At 39.4% G+C, this 17,035-nt stretch overlaps 2 protein-coding genes across 2 annotated transcripts; one reads left to right on the plus strand and one right to left on the minus strand.

Moving 5' to 3' along the window:
* Window positions 1-4,253: 4,253 nt before the first annotated feature.
* LOC105444902 lies at window positions 4,254-4,604 on the plus strand. Its single transcript, XM_030982528.1, has one exon. The coding sequence runs from the start codon at window positions 4,254-4,256 to the stop codon at window positions 4,602-4,604; it is 351 nt and encodes a 116-aa protein (XP_030838388.1).
* Window positions 4,605-14,739: 10,135 nt separating this feature from the next.
* On the minus strand, window positions 14,740-16,258 carry LOC115922824. Its single transcript, XM_030982529.1, has 3 exons — window positions 16,152-16,258; window positions 15,319-15,514; window positions 14,740-15,159 (listed from the first exon to the last, which is right to left on the minus strand). The coding sequence occupies exons 1-3, from the start codon at window positions 16,256-16,258 to the stop codon at window positions 14,740-14,742; spliced, it is 723 nt and encodes a 240-aa protein (XP_030838389.1).
* Between the last annotated feature and the right edge of the window lie 777 nt (window positions 16,259-17,035).

The raw sequence follows: 17,035 nt of genomic DNA on the forward strand, positions 1-17,035 counted from the left end.
TTTATTAAGTGAAGGATGGCTGGCTGCGAAAGTTAATTGTGTATGCAGTATTCATTTGTAAACTTGTTCAAAATAATATAACTATAAGGTACACATAATCTTTCGATTGATATTGCAATGGAGAAATTTGTGGGGATGGTGTGTGTTTGGGTGTGTGTGTGTGTGTGTGCGTGTGTGTGGGTGTGTGTGGGTTTATGGATGTGAGGTGCGTGTTGGATAATGTGCGTTAGTGTACGGTCAAAACTCAAAAGGGTTCAACTTCATTTTCTATGAAACATCATTTCTTTGCCTGGGAATGTTAGCTTTTTTCAGGTGCATCGTTATATCAGATAACATTTATATAACTTTTCATGATTTATACATGGCATTAACATAAAAATGAGGAACAGAAACTTCATTATGAAAATGATCCTATTGCACTTCTAGGAAATAAGAGGTGAACTTTATATTATTTTTAAATTTGGGTTTTTATTTATAGCTGAATAATCAAATGCGTTTCTCGACACTGCAGCAGAATTCATGACTTAGTCTAATTATTCTTTTTAAGATTTACGGAGACTGAGCACTTACTTTGTAGGAATATACCAATCAGTATATGACATGGGTGTTCCGTCTGTCCATACAAATACTCCTCTTCGGTTCCTATGTCCTAGACCTACATCATGAAGTAATGGAGAGGAAAATATGATTATATCTTCGCAAGATTACATGGGTATTGATTATGGCATGGCATAGTAACATCGATCCCCTATAATATTGACCCTCCCATTTTATTATGGAGCACAAGGGGGAGACCCTTCCACACATGCAGTGTGAGGGAAGGACCAACTTGTGAGGATCAAGGTAAACGTCCTGGTCTACCTTCAAGCTGGTAGGGGTTGTGAGCCATCTGACTTGTTCAGTTGGTGGCGGACAGACCAGGGTGGCTAGGAGAGGAGTGTCTCATCCGCCTAGTGTAACCAAATGAGCGAAACTGTATGAATGATGCAAAGCCTAAATAGCACCAGAGTTAAAGGTACTATGTCCCTTTTGCAGCCAACCTCAAATTCTGTAGAACTTTGCAGGAATTATGAATATGTCATGTATGTCCTATCTGTGACATTTAAACGTTAGCAGTGTTCTCATATTCAAATTATACAAGGAAACCCGTTTACTTGCTAGACTTCACTGTCAGACACTATTGAGTGACGGACTGGCTTTTTTCTTCTTTGGTAATAACATACATGAAAAGAGTTGTAAAGGGTACATGAGCATTTGCCTACATCAATAACCCACTTCTTGTGATGGCCAAGATTAAACTGATTGAATCTTTACGCAGCATAAAACGTATGAACATTCGGTACAATTGTCTGAAAATCAAGACTATTACTTTTGGGCTCTATAACCCTAAAGTCGATTTTACAAATAATAGTCGTTATTTTCCCACTTGAAGACATTTTCAAGCCCCACCTTTTTTAGGGAAGTTCTAAATTAGTATTATCTTTCAAATGCAGTTGGAATTTAACTTTTTCATTTTTTGGCCTGCAAATGGGACACAGTACCTTTAAAGCCCCTGATAACACTAACCAGCCATTTCGACCGACGGGCCTGCAAACTGCAGTACATGATGATGCATCATATCCAAATCCTGTTGGAAGAGATCATGTTGATAACCCAAAAGAAAGAACGGCTCTACTAACAGCAAACAAACTATAGGTATTGGCACATGGAATGTGCGTACTATAAATCAAGATAGAAAACTAGACATTCAAGTTGGAGGTTATTGGAGTCTCAGAGACCCACTGGAAAGAATCAGGAGATTTAACTAAAGGAGGATACAAAGTACTGTGTGCTAGCGAGGAAGATGTACACAGGAGAGGGGTTGCTCTGATCCTCAACAAACAAGCACAACAAGCACTCCTGGGATATAACACCATATCCCCCAGACTGATATCAGCCAGATTCCAAACACAGGCTGGAGCCTTAACAATAATCCAGGTGAATGCACCAAACACGGCAGACAGAGAGGAAATGATAGACACATTTTATGACCAGCTCCAACAAACAATAGACGACACTCCTAACAAAGACATATTGATAGTGCAAGGTGATCTAAACGCAAAAGTAGGGAGAGATTGGGACACATGGAAGAACGTCATACACTCTTAAAACTGAAATGTTAAATCACCATTTAAAAGGGCCGAGGAGTGACAACTCTTTCAAAATGGTAGATTAACACTTTGAACATGCTGGATCCACCACTATAAAGGTTGGATCCAGCATGTTCAAAGTGTTAATCTACCATTTTGAAAGAGTTGTCACTCCTCGGCCTTTTTAAATGGTGATTTAACATTTCAGTTTTAAGAGTGTAGGACATCATAGAAATCAACAACAGAGGAGAAAAGCTTTTGAACTTTTGCATGGCCAACAATCTAGCTATCGCAAATACCATGTTCAAGCAGAAGAAGGCAAGTCGTGAATGGACATGGGAGTCGCCAGATGGGAGGACCAAAAACAAGATAGACTACATCATGGTGAACAACAAATGGAAATCAAGCGTACAATGCGCTAGAATTTTTCCAAGTGCTGATGTGGCCTCAGATCACCAACTGGTTATCTACAATTTCAAGCTACGATTCAAAACTAAACCCAAACAGAACAAAATGAAGAGATATGATGTGTCAAAACTGTAAGATGAAACTACATCAAAAACTTACCGAGACATAATTGGAGGGAAGTTCAGACCTCTGCTTGATTACCCTGATACCAACCCAGACATAGATAGCATCTGGGAAAAGATTGAGCAAGCATTTAACACCACAGCAAAGGATGTTCTGGGAATGAAAAAAAGTAGACCACAGGAATCATGGATCTCACAAGAAGTGCTAGATCTCAGCGAAGAACGCAGCAAAATCAAACAAGCCAAACAAATGACCCTTCACTGAAACCAAGGTACAACTTTTTGAACAGAGAGATAAAGAGGAAGACCTTTGCAGTAGAGTAGAAAACGCACATCAAGATGCTAAATAAAAAGAGGTTTATGCAACAATTAAGAAAATCACCAAATCAGCATCAAAGAGAAAGCAATCAGTTAAGAGTAAGACAGGAAGAACTTTAACAGATCAATCATAAGTAAAGAAGAGATGGAAAGAAAACTATGACGAACTATATAATGAACACGACCCCAAAAACGACACAGTAGCAAACAGTCTACCCAAGAGCTCTTCAGATAACCCAGAGCGAAACTTACTGAAGGAAGAAATTAAAAGTGCAATACGAAAACTCAGTGAGGATAAGGCACCAGGATTTGATACAGTCACTTCCGAGGAAATCAAAGCAGCTGGAGAAACAGGAACATACATTTTTCACTATCTCTGTATAAACCAAATATGGGAATCTGAGAATTTCCCGGAGGAATGGAGAAGAGCAGTAATAACCCCAATATACAAGTAGAAAGATACACTACACTGGGGGAACTACAGAGGTATCAGTCTACTGTCCAATGCAGGAAAAGTAATGACCATAATCCTACAAAGGAGAACTCTCAAAAGAACAGAAGAAATCCTCTCTGAATCCCAGGCAGGATGCAGACGAGGCAGGGCTACGAAGGACCAAATATTCACCCTCAGACAAATATCTGAAAAATACCTGGAAAAGAATAGAAGCCTGTACTGCTGCTATATCGACTTTCAGAAGGCTTTTGATTCGGTATGGCAGAAGGGTCTGTGGAAGGCGTAGGATGTTTTGGCTATCCTAGCAAGCTGATACGACTGCTACAAGCACTGTACGAACGATCCCAGAGTGCGGTCAGAGTAAATGGAGAGCTGACAGAGTGGTTCAAGACAACCGTTGGAGTCAGGCAGGGGTGAGCCATCTCCCCACAACTTTTCAACATACTCCTCGAGCTAGTTATGATCATGGCAATGGACGAAGTCAAAATAGGAGCTAAAATCCAAGGAACCTGCATAGACAATCTACGTTTAGCAGACGACATCGTCATAATAGCAGAGAAAAAAGAGGAACTGCAGACATTTGTGGACAAATTCTACAAGGCAAGCTGTGACCTTGGACTCAAGGTAAACATAGCCGAGACAGAAGTGCAAGTTATCAGCAAAAGAAAGTGCAACTTTAACATTGACATAGCCAACGACAGACTGAAACAGGTGTAAGATTTTGTGTACCTGGGGGGGGGGGGGGGGATAGCTGAAAACGGCTCAAGTTCAAGTGACAGCAACAGTCTTCAAGTATTTGAAATGGCATGCCTCCGTCGCATAATGGGGGTGACAAGACTAGACAAGCTCCGAAACACGCACATCAAAGAATCCCTCAACCTCGAACAAGATGTCATGGACAAAGTCTCGACTAAAATACTCAAATATTTTGGTCACGTCCTACGAATGAAACCCACAAGATACCCCAAAATTGCTGTTGAAGGAAACGTCGCAGGAAATCGACCCAGAGGCCTTCCACCCAAAAGATGGCTTGACTGCATCTCAGAGGACTGCAAAGCAAGATCCATATCAAGACTGACAGATGCATCAAGTTTGGCTGCAGACAGAAAGACTTGGAATACCATCACCATACAGAAGCCATCACGAGGCCCCTGGCCTGCGTGGACGGCATAAGTCAAGTAAGTCAAGTATAAAGTCATAGTAACAAAGTGTTTTGTATAAAAATGGGCACTGCTCAACAAACTTGTAATATTCCCCGACTTGCCTATATAAGTTTTTGTTTTTGTAGTCTCCCACTGAGTTGATAACATGTAATGTAACATCGTCATCTCATCTTTATCATGAATACTGATCAGATGTGCGCTCTCTATGGTTTGACATTCGGCCTCTGCCTCGTTCCATGTTATGACGTCAGAGCTGATAAAAAGTTTGTAGCAAGATCGTCGGAAGTAATCCCAGTCTGACGGACAAGTCTCATCTGAGAATGTAAAAGAGTAAAAAAGAAAAAGAAAGAAAGAAAGACAAATATCTTGCGAGAGGATAATTCAATGAACAGTAACATTTCACCACATAAAATATACACATCATAATACCCGTCTTTAATTATCATGACACGAATGTTAAACCAGGTTTTAACTCGGTCTGAGTCTACTTCAAGCAAGCAACAGTGGACAAAGACATCGGTATGAATATTTGTTAGAGTCACCTTAAATTGATTTTTGTTGAAATTTTTTCAGAAATACGTACAAAACAATCTAGTGAAATTATTTTCAGTCAGAAAGAAACTGCTTAATATGTGTTTGAAAATTTATCTAAGTGTGTCCTTTGTCGTACGACAAAGAGTATACAGGTTTCACAAATTTTCATTTTTGCAATAACGACATAGCGGACGTTTTAGTGGAATAGAACTATTCAAAGTGGATTTTTTTTTTTTTACATTTGGTATGATTTCACGTCTATTTCTATAGATCATTGTATATTTAAAAGCTTTTTTTTCTGTCAATAGCATTTATTCATAATCTGAGGACTTTCATTTCACATTCATATCAAAATATCAAACAAAATCAGAAAATACATTAGGAAGTCTAAACGAAGGTTAATAGTACATTTCCTGTTAACTTCTAGTCTCTTTCGTAGTTCAGAAGCAAATAAATAAAACTCAAACTGGATTTTCTATTATCAACACCCTCATAATTTCGTAATACAATCGATTTATAAACTGTCCCAAAAGCTATGGTAATAAAATCATCTATTTCGTTATGTTCGCTATTTTTAATCAAAATATTAATATTGATGACAACATGCTTGTGAAAAACTGTTTTAATCAACCAGGTAAAATATGCCCAAAAGATTTTATCTAATTAACACGTCACCAAAGCATGTATCATATCTTCATCTACCTGACAAGTATTGCAGTTTGCATCTGCACTCATTCTCCATTTACCTAAATTTCTTTTCACAGGCAATAAGTTATAGAACACTTTAAAATTAAATTCTCTCAATTTGTTTTTTTTTTACTTGTAACAAATTCCGTTCAAAAGATATCTTCCATTTTTTATTCATCAGCTACCCAATACCCAATACCCAATTTCTACTTGATGACATGCAAATTTCAAACAAATTCGACTACTGGTACAGAGTCTCAAGCAAGTACATTGGAAGAAGAACAAATATTTCGTCTCTTATTTCGGTAAAAGTATTAAAGTTACTTTTTGCAAATATAAGAAAGGTTGCTGTGTGGTGATCGGATCATGGAAGTAGGTTACATTCAAAATATCTCTTTGATTTTAGACGAAATGTACTTTGTTCACTTAGAATAAAACAGATTAGGGATTAATAACAAACACAGTCATAGCGATCGTTCCACATGTACATACACAGAACATGATGTCTGCTTTATTAGCAATGATATGCGCAATCAACTGTAACTCCTTCTCACTTCAACCACCCCCTCTCTCTCTCTCTCTCTCTCTACCTTTCATTCTTCTCTTATAAAACCCCTAAGCTTCCAGAGGTCTGCCCCCTGGACCCAACCAATGGCCCTAAGGCGGCCCCTGAATGCTTTTTTGACCGTTATAAAATGCCTGAAACCCCTGAGATTCCGGGGGCTACGGTCCCTGGACCCCACGCCTATTAGTGACATGCCAGTGTCACAAATTATGTTATAAAAATATGCTCATCTGACCGTGAGTAAATGCCTAAAACCCCTGAACTTCCGGTGTCTCTGCCCCCTGCACCCCACCAGGGACCCTAAGGCGGGCCCTTGAATGTTTATCTGACCGTTATAAAATGCCTAAAACTCCTGAGCTTCTGGGGGCTCCGCCCCCTGGACCCCAAGCCATTACTGTCCTGCCAGTGTCACAAATAAGGTATCAAAATATGCTCTTCTGACCGTAATTAAACGCCTAAAACCTTTGAGCTTCCAAAAGCTCTGCCACCTGGACCCCGCCAATGGTCCTAAGTCAGGCCCCTGGATACATATCTGATAGTAATGTATTGTTTAAAAACCCTGAGTTTCCGGGGGCTACGCTCCCTAGACCCCACGCAAATTAGTGACCTGCAAGTGTCACAAATAGTGTATCAAAATATGCTCATCTGACCGTAATTAAACGCCTAAAACCCCTGAGCTTCCAGGGGATCTGCCCCCTGGACCCAACCAATGGCCCTAGGTCAGGCCCTGCATACTTATCTGATAAGTAATCTATTGGCGTGGCATGGCGTGCCCCAGGGTTCGGTCCTCGAGCCGCTTGAGTTTCCGGGGGGTCCGCTCCCTTGAGCGGCCTATAGCGGGGCCTATAGCGGGCCCCTGAATGCTCAATGACAGTTATAAAATGCCTCAAATCACTGAGTTTCAGAGGGCTCAGCCGCCTGGACCCCACGCCAATTAGTGACCTGCCAGTGTTATGAATAAGGTATCAAAATATGCTCATCTCACTGTAATTAAATGCCCATACCCCCTGAGCTTCCGGGGACTCTGACCCTTGACCCCTGCCGGGGTTTTGCCCCTAGATCCCACGCCAATTTACACTTCGCTCTACCTCTACGTTCAGTGGGGCCTGCATGTAAGATTGGGGATGGTGAGGATTTTTTGTCTGCCAGCCCCCCCCCCCCCCCCAAAAAAAAAAAAAAAAAAAAAAAAAAAAAAATGTTTTTGCTCATTACGCCACTGCTCTACATAGACATTACACGTAAACGGAAAATGGGATTCTCAAATCACATTTTCGTGTAGAACATTTTCTCAGCTACAACATATCCGAAGCTGGCAGAAAATTGAGCGAAAATAATCGAGATATTGCTCAAACAAGACTGGAATATAGAATGAATATTTCAGATAAATTCACCTCCCGTAGAGAAAACACGCAAACTTCGGAAAGTTGACATGTCTCACTTTTATTAGAAAGAATGGACCATAAGTCCATAGCTAAAAAGTAAAATTAATATAACCTTCCTTCTGATCTACAACCAGGCGCGTACGAAGGTGAGGGGGGGAGAGGGGGGATTGAACCCCCCCCCCCCCCTTTGGTATTTTTATGTGTGTATTTTTGTTAGGCAAACCCCCCTACCCCCCCCCCTTGGTTTTTTTTTTAAATTAATTATAACAACAACAACAAAATCATGCCCATGGCTGACCTAAAAAAGGTGACCTTACCCCCCCCCCCCCCCCCCAACGAAGAAAAATGTCAAATTTTCAAATTTCGAGACCAAAACATAACAATTATAATGTCCCCCCCCCCCCCCCCCGCTTATTCAGCGGCTGGCTGAGTCGTTGCGAAATTTTCGGCCCGATTTCAAAATGTTAACTTCCCCCCCCCCCCCCTTGAAAAAATCCTGCGTACGCCACTGGCTACAACATATCAACAATTGGGAGGAAAACGATCAATATGTACAGAGATATACTCAATTTTTCATAAATATGCTGACTTCATAACAAGCCATTTCGTATGTTGAGTTCCAAGGCCATACTAATGACGTCACGATAAACTTAATGGCCAATTAGTATGAACACAGAATTGGGAGTTCCCGAGCATCTCAAAGAGATATAATGCCCATATATGCTATGTATATTACAAGAGCTCGGGCGCACGGACATTTATCTTGAACTGACGCTCATTCCATTATTGATAGTCATATAAAGATAAACATGGTATCAAATTGCATCCTCAAACATTAATTGTAAAACATATATCGTTTTTAAAGTGAATAGGGTTTAAAAGGTTTTCCAAGTACAGCAGTAAATATAGCGGAAAAGAAAAGAAAATACATAATAGATTGATGCATGTATCAATATAAAAACAACATTTTCTAGTGTTCTAATGAATTAGGAGAGAGGAGGATAATGCTTCAATAGGAAAAATACGATCCATCGCTCCATATTGACATTTTTCTATGGAGGGAGGGGACTCTCCAATTTGTTTGCACGAGGTCATATCTATTTTCAAGGATTTTAGAGAAATTGTTGGCTATTCATTCCTCTTTGAGGAGACAAGGCTGATCAATTAAGCATGCTAAGCTTTGCGAAGAGAGAAATACAGAGATAGAGAGAGAGAGGGAGGAGAGAGAGAGAAGTTTGAAAAGAAAGAAGAAATAAAATGAGAAAGTGAGAGATTAGATAAAGAGACAGAGAACTTGTGTGTGTGCGTGTGTGTGTGTGTGTGCTAGAGAGAGAGAGAGAGTGAGAGAGATGGGTTAGATAGAAAGAGACAAAAGAAAGAGAGAGTTTTGTTTAGAATTATGCGTTTCATACATATTACTTCTATTCACTGCTGATCTTTTTGAGATTGATTCCTGAACATTACTCGCTGCAATTTAAAATCTTCTCTTTTGATAGTGGTTTCTGCGATCGATGGCAGGTCGGATTTCTCCACATTGGCATTTTATTAATTTTCCTCATATTTGTATTGCTGAGGTGGAGCCTTTTCCACTACACTTAGATCATTTAGATGAAGTGGGCTCTTTCAATTAGACTGATATGTGGGTGGAATGGTGATGTATGTAGATAAGTTAACGATGATGGTGATGGAGGCGATGGAGGCGATGGCTAAAATATTGATGAAGGTTAAGAAGATAATAGAATTGACAGTACATTAATAAGAGATCTATTTGATAGTATTCAATACAATATTATAGTATGTCTCCCTCCAAATATTATCATCTAATCGATTGGTTTTATCATCGACATTTTTTTAATGTAATAGTTAAGCTCTAAACTTCTGAATACCTTTTAAAATATCAGGTCTATAAAATAGCATGGTAAGAATGCATGCCAATATAGGAAAGAAGACGTAATCAGACTCTGATGGGAAAAGCTTGTTCATGTTGAAACTCTTCGATATTTTGAATGAAACATTTTAAAAATAATAATATGCTACGACGAAATTGATCTTAATCGATAAAATGTAATTTTGTTGAGGCGAATTGACGGAAGTCGATGGATGGATATTAAATGGCTTCATTCACTCTGATATTTGCACACTCCAGAATAATTTTTACAAAACGGAACTTCACAAACTGAACCATTGTCGATCATTTTCAATCTCATTCCTTCTAGAGCGACATTTCTAAAATAGGTCGAAGTTCAATATCTCCTACAACATGGATTTGCCCCCCCCCCCCTTAAACCCCCTCCAGGAGGGCTTGAGAGTCTTCTTTATGAGGTCACCTTCTTGGCAACGCAGGTGCAGCACGCATGCGCAACACTTACCACTACAATTATTTCGTTATTCTTGCGTTTAATTTGCGACTCGTGTGGATTTTGAAGCAGAAAACTCTCGAATTTGTTAGCAGAACTCATGGAGAATTTCAATCGAAAAGTCATGAAGAATATATGATGAGCTATGTAATTGCAATGGTCGCTGGTGAAAACATAACAAATCGTGATTTTTATTTATCATAATCTGTTGTAAGATAAAATGTTTTCTTTTTTTTTAAAGTATTTATTGAAACAAATCTCATACATGATAATAAAAACATGTTCATATAGACACAGAATTTATAGTAAACAAAGCGAAATAGTTTTTCAGATCTGACGGACAAAGGGTTTTTTAGGGGTCCTGGGACATATTTGGGGCCATCCTGATACGCCGCGGATTCGAACATTTGTTAAAGTAGATATTCATTGATTTTGAAAACTAACTTTTTTTTCATTATTGCAAAGTTGAAACTTTGATTCGACAAGGTTATCAAAATGCAATGCTTGGAAACATATGAAGGAATGATTATTATAAATTACAAAACGCTTTAATACAGCCCCGGCATAGCACCTAAAGTGCTCTCCGAACGCTGCTGAGATGTTTGACATCACAGTATGGACATGATTTGCACAAGCAGACGATGTCCCATGACATCTTACACATTTTCAGTGCCTGTATTGTTATCTTCTCTTGAGTTCTTTCTCTGACTTCACTAACGTCAGGCTAAATGTATACTATATTAAGGACTTTTAGATTTGCACAACGACAACGTGGATTGCTACGATCGATGTCCTTTTAATGTAAGTGCCTTGAATGGACGTCACACGTATCAGTCCACGCAAATCTAAAAGTCCCTATTGCCTCACGCTTAACACCGCGCATGGTTTTATTTTGATGACAAATGCAGCAATACAAAAATAAAGGAATCTGTCGCTTGTAAACGAAATGCCATCACATCTTCTTGGCCTAAAATATTTATTTTGATTTCAAGTTACAAAAAATGAAACAAAGCTTAAATGTCTAGGTACAAGGAAATCGGATCCTGAGAATGGAACTGGGTTTTTAGAAATCAGTGAAACAAAATCAGAGGTTGAGAAAGTAAAAGCCACGAAAGCAGATTATGGATATGTAAATGAGCTGAGAAAGAATATCGTCGATCTAGTAAACAGAAGTAAGCAAAACAACGTCATCATTCACGGCATACCAGAAGGTGAAGAAAATTCCACGATACGCACAATACGCTCGCCAGTTTTTCGCATCTCCTTTGAATATGGAGAATGTGGAAGTGGAACGCGCCCATCGCACGCCACGAATATCCCGTGCTCAAGCTGGTGACCAGCGCAACCCAGGACCAAGACACATCCACCTAAAGCTGCTACGCTTCATTGATCGCGAGTCAATCCTGAAGAAGAGCCTGGCATTAAAGGGGAAATTCAAAGAAAATCACAAATATGTCAACTAATGTATCACTAGAAACTGGTAAGCTAACAGATGGCCACCGTACAAGTTTTAGGTCAACTGATTTATAAAAATACAAATACAACCACCTACATAGCAGCTGGGATATACAAGAGATTCGCCAGAAAAATAACGATTTCAATTTCGGTTTTATTACAAATATACCAAATAAAAAGTCCAAAGACTAACAATAATTGGCTTACAATGTATCATATAAAAATGCATTAAAAACAGTAGATTTAAAAATTCAGTAATAAGTTAAAGTACATTGCTCACATTGTATTATATAAAAATGCATTAAAAACAGTTGAATTAAAAATTCAGTAATAACTTAAAGTATGAAGAAAAAGAAAACAAAAAGATTGTAAGTTATAAAATGGTGATAATCAGTTTGTCAGTGAATTGAGAAGAAAGAAGAAATAAAGAGTGAAAAGTGGAAGAGAGGGAGAGGGAAAGGATAACGAGAAAAAAAGAGAGTTCAATTCATGAAAAATAAAAAGGAGGCAGATGAACGAGTATTGAGTTGATTCAGCTTAATGAAGCATTGTAAAAGTAAAATGCACATAAACATAATGTTTTAATGACGTCACAATATGGACCAATACTGCCCAAGCAAACGACATCCCATAAAGAATGAACATAATTTCAAAGCTATTATTTGTCAAATTATAATGAGTTTAGTGTAAAGTAGTATAGTGTATAATAGATCGACGATATTCTTTCTCAGCTCATTTACATATCCATAATCTGCTTTCGTGGCTTTTACTTTCTCAACCTCTGATTTTGTTTCACTGATTTCTGTTTCTAAAAACCCAGTTCCATTCTCAAGATCCAATACCCTTGTATCCAGACATTTAAGCTTTGTTTCATTTTTTGTAACTTGAAATCAAAATAATTTTTTCAGGCCAATTTTTGATCAATTTTTAACGCAGCTCCACTCACTCTTATACCCCATTCACAGTGGCCTCAAACACCGCGACAGCAGCGGGACTGTCCCGCTGCTGTCGCGGTGTTGTCTTCAGTGTGAAGGCTCGGACCCGTTATAAACTATCGCGGGATAACACCGCCTCGCGATAACGCCGCGACAAACTATCGCTAGGTTCGCCTAGCTACAGCAGCGGGACAGTCCCGCTGCTGTCGCGGTGTTTACTCAGTGTGAAGGCTCTCCGCTATAACACCGCGACAAACACGTGTGATTTGTTTACTTACCTATCACTGACCTCTTTTCTCCAGCAATGGGGAACATAAAGTGAAATAGAAATAAAGTAACCAGTGGATTCAAATTGATTTTATTATTATGTAGATATTATAATTATCCAAATAAAAATATTTCACACTTCAAAAAATTAAAATATTTTGACTGGAAGCAATAAAAATGCTAGTTTTTTAAAAAGTAATATGATTGAGGATACAAAAAGCAACTTGACATGTTTACCTTTTGCAAGCTTGCCTCATTGTAATACGATTATCAATACGTAAAAGTATAGATAGATCCTTAGCTAAATCGAGCTAGCTACATGAGGAAGAGTGTGTAAAGTACAGCTAGCGCGCGCAATTTCAAGCAATCGAAAACCCCGCGCTGAAGTATTTCCGGTCATATCGGGGTCACTCGCGGGTCATGAGCCATGCATACACGTGTTTGTTACGGAGGTAATAAAAATCACCCGCTGCAGCGTGAATGGGTACATGATATTTATCCCGCTGCTGCAGCGGGATAACTTTTCTACTGTGAATGCATTTGTAGCGGTGTTTTGGCGGTGTCGCCGCTCCGCTACAACGCCGCTACAAATTTCAAAACCACTGTGAATGGGGTATTAAACTCCTATCCTACTATCCTCCAGAGGATAAAATATAAAATGTTTTGGGGTGAATCCAATGACCGGGGTAATAGTACATTTGTATTAAGCGCTATATAAAAGTTAAATATTATTATTATTATTACGTCATTGATGTAATGTACAACAGGGAACTAAATAAATGAGGATAGGAGTGAAAGATAATAGACATACGAGAAAAGAGACAGAGAGAGGATGTCTTTCCTTTTTATTTTAAAGTGCAAACATTTCCCACTTTAAGGGGGCAATGGGTATATCCATTTCCGGCCTCGTCTATCTGCCCCCTTACAATTTTGATCATTAAGCACAGCGATTTTTCAACCGAGGTGCCGCGAAGAATTTTAGTGATATCGAAAAAATATTTTGGAATAACGCCAACTTCATAAAAACAAAGTAAAAAATGACTTTAAATTCTCTCGCTTCACTCGCTTGCGAAATTTAGAAACGGCGTAGTTTGAGGCAGCTAGGTTCATGAATAACCCCATATGATAATATGGCGATATCATCATGATTCGGGCAGCATGGCGTCCGAATATAACTCTATTGATTGTATATTTATAACAAAATGAAATTCATACCACAACAAATTGTATTATCATCTTTTTCGCTTCACCTCTCGCATAACTCCCTGTCCCAATATTCGGGATCTAGATAGTATATTTTCGGACAAAAGGCCAAACCGGTCTATTATGTTCTTATAAAAGACCAGTTGGAGAGCTTTGATTGTACTAATAGGTTGTATAGCTTTATTGAGGCTCTATGTCAGTCAGACATCTTTGTAGTCATCTCCTGTACAAGTACTCATTGTTTCATAACATGACCTGGCATGAGTCATGGGTTGCAGGTCATTCTATATTTAGTTATACATGCTAGTCTGTATTTGCAGACTCTGTTAAACTACATGTAGCTATCACTACACCTCCCTTCTTTAAAAGAGGTTTACATATACACATATAAAACTTCTTAAACTGTACAGAGAGACAGGGTGGACTATATGTACACTCTCGACTGTACTAGGGCATTATTCTGTCCCTTAAAGCTGGAGTACTGTCGCTTTCAAATATATAACTTATTACGCGACAGTCCATATTTTTCAAGGTTGCGATTCGCGAAACTGGAATTCTCCGTTGAGGTTGAGTGATATCTGTTGATTTTTGTAATCAAAGTGACTAATTAAATCCGGTTATATTTTTAAACTATACATGCAAATATATATATCATGCTCATGCAATTCTGCAGTTATGTTTTAAAGTCCAAGTTGAACTCTGTAACTATAAACTATTTACAAAACGCGAAAATCTTTCTCTGTTGTTCGCTTTCATTTATTTACAAGTTCAAGCGATCTGGCGGTTTAATAACTCGTCCGCTTCTGGTTCTGGTTGATAACGTATTTGAGCTTTCTTCAGATGCTGGTTGCTCTGTAGCTTCTGCAGTGTCATCTAGCTCGCAGTCATCCTGTGTTGGTAGTGGAATAGACTCGGCTTGTTGTTGACGTGGGACTAGCCTGAGGTGACGTCTGTTCCTGCGACGTATCTCTCCTGTTTCTGTCTCGATCTGGTATGATCTGTTTCGATCCTGGACAGACCTGACAATACCACGTTTCGACCAGGTGTTGGTTTTCATGTGTTGGTGTATGACATGATCTCCAGGCTTTAGCTTTGACAAGTCTCGAGCATGTTTGTCGAATCGCTCTTTTTGCTTCACCTTATGATCCTCCTTTCTTCCCCTCACTGATCGAGTATTGACCTGTTGGTTGTCGAGTATGGGGAGATTCGATCAAAGTCGACGATTGTAGAGGAGTTCTGCCGGAGACTTTCCGCATGATAGTGGTGAACTGCGATAGACTTGTAGAGCTCTGTGGATTTCCTGTCCACTGTGCTGTGACTTCAATATGAGTTTTTTTACAATCTTCTCAGCATTCTCTGCGAGACCATTGGATTGCGGATAATATGGACTCGATGTAGTATGGTGAAAATCCCATTCTTTTGCAAAGCTCTGGAACTCTTGGCTTGCAAATTGAGGACCATTATCCGACATCAGTTCACATGGCGTTCCATGGCGAGCAAATACTGCTTTCATGTGGTTGATCACGGCCTTGATACTAATAGAAGTCATAGTACATACTTCAATGAACTGTTAATAGTAGTCGACGATGACCATGTACTCTCTATTGTTCAGCGTGAACACATCAGCAGCAACTTTTTTCCCACGGGCGGTTCGGCACGTCATGAGGATGTAGACTTTCAACATGCTGTTTTGGTCTGTACATTAGGCATGAAGTACAACTTTGGACCATTTAAGTGATGTCTGTGTTGATTCTGGGCCAATAGATGACTTCTCTAGCACGTTTCTTACACTTCTCGATGCCTAAGTGTCCTTCATGGATTTTGTTTAGCATGAACCTTCTCATAGTAGCGGGAACCACTATTTTGTTGCCTTTGAAGATGATGCCATCTGCTTCAGAGAGTTCACTCCTGATGTTCCAGTATTCCCTGACTCGAACTTGACATTGCTGCTTCGTTTCCGGCCAACCATCTCTGATTATAATAATAATAATAATACTAATGGTGGCTTCTTATATAGCGCACATGTCCGTCACGTTGTGAAGCTCCTGGCGCTGCCCCGATTATTACCCTGGCTTTAGCAAGGCAGCCACTGCGGCGCACTAGCAGCTCTTGCAGTTGATCATCTTTCTTTGTCTCTCCGACAAGTCATTTCGTTTGTTCGATGTAACTGGCATGCTCTTGATAATAGCATCTACGTAGACTCTGATATCTTCATCAGTTTCAGCAGTCAACTCAGCCTTGGGATCTACTGCTCTGGACAATGTATCAGCAGTATACATGTACTTTCCAGGCGCGTACGAGACCTTAAAAATCATATCTCTGTACCCTGATGAGTAACCTTTGAATGCGTAGGGGACAGTCACCCAGTGACTTTACAAACAGTGGAATAAGTGGCTTGTGATCAGTCTCCACTTCTATTTGTTGTCCATAGATGTATTGATGGAATCTTTCACATGCGTATGTGATTACCAGCAATTATTTCTCGATCTGTGCATATCTAGTCTCTGCATCAGTCGTTGATCTAGATGCCTTTTGCGATCGGAACCCAATCTTGATCATATTGCTGTAGTAGCACTGCACGAATACCATCCTTTGATGCGTCTGCTGACAGCTTGGTTGCTTTCTTGCAGTCATAGAAATGTAGGACTGGCTCTTGTATCAGAGCTTGTTTCAGCTGATTCCATGCATCCTCTTGTGCATGATCCCATGTCCATACATTCTTTTTGTCTAGTAGATGTCTCAGCGCTGCTGACTTGGTCGACAGATCTGGAATGAACTTCCCTTGGTAATTGATCATACCCAAGAACCGTTGGACATCTTTCCGACATTTCGGTCTCTCAATGTTCAAGATAGCAGACACTTTCTTTGGATCACGTTGAACTCCTTGATCACTGATCAAGTCACCAATAAATGTGAGCTTCTTGACATTGAACTCGCATTTGTCTTTGTTCAACTTGAGATTCATTTTTTTCACAATGCTGAGAACCTCTCTCAACCTGTTATCATGCTCTTGTTGGGTAGTTCCCTATACAATCACATCATCCATCATTGTGTTA

This window comes from Strongylocentrotus purpuratus, unplaced genomic scaffold (genome assembly GCF_000002235.5).
Source record: "Strongylocentrotus purpuratus isolate Spur 01 unplaced genomic scaffold, Spur_5.0 spur5_scaffold_12, whole genome shotgun sequence".
NCBI classification, from domain to species: domain Eukaryota; kingdom Metazoa; phylum Echinodermata; class Echinoidea; order Camarodonta; family Strongylocentrotidae; genus Strongylocentrotus; species Strongylocentrotus purpuratus.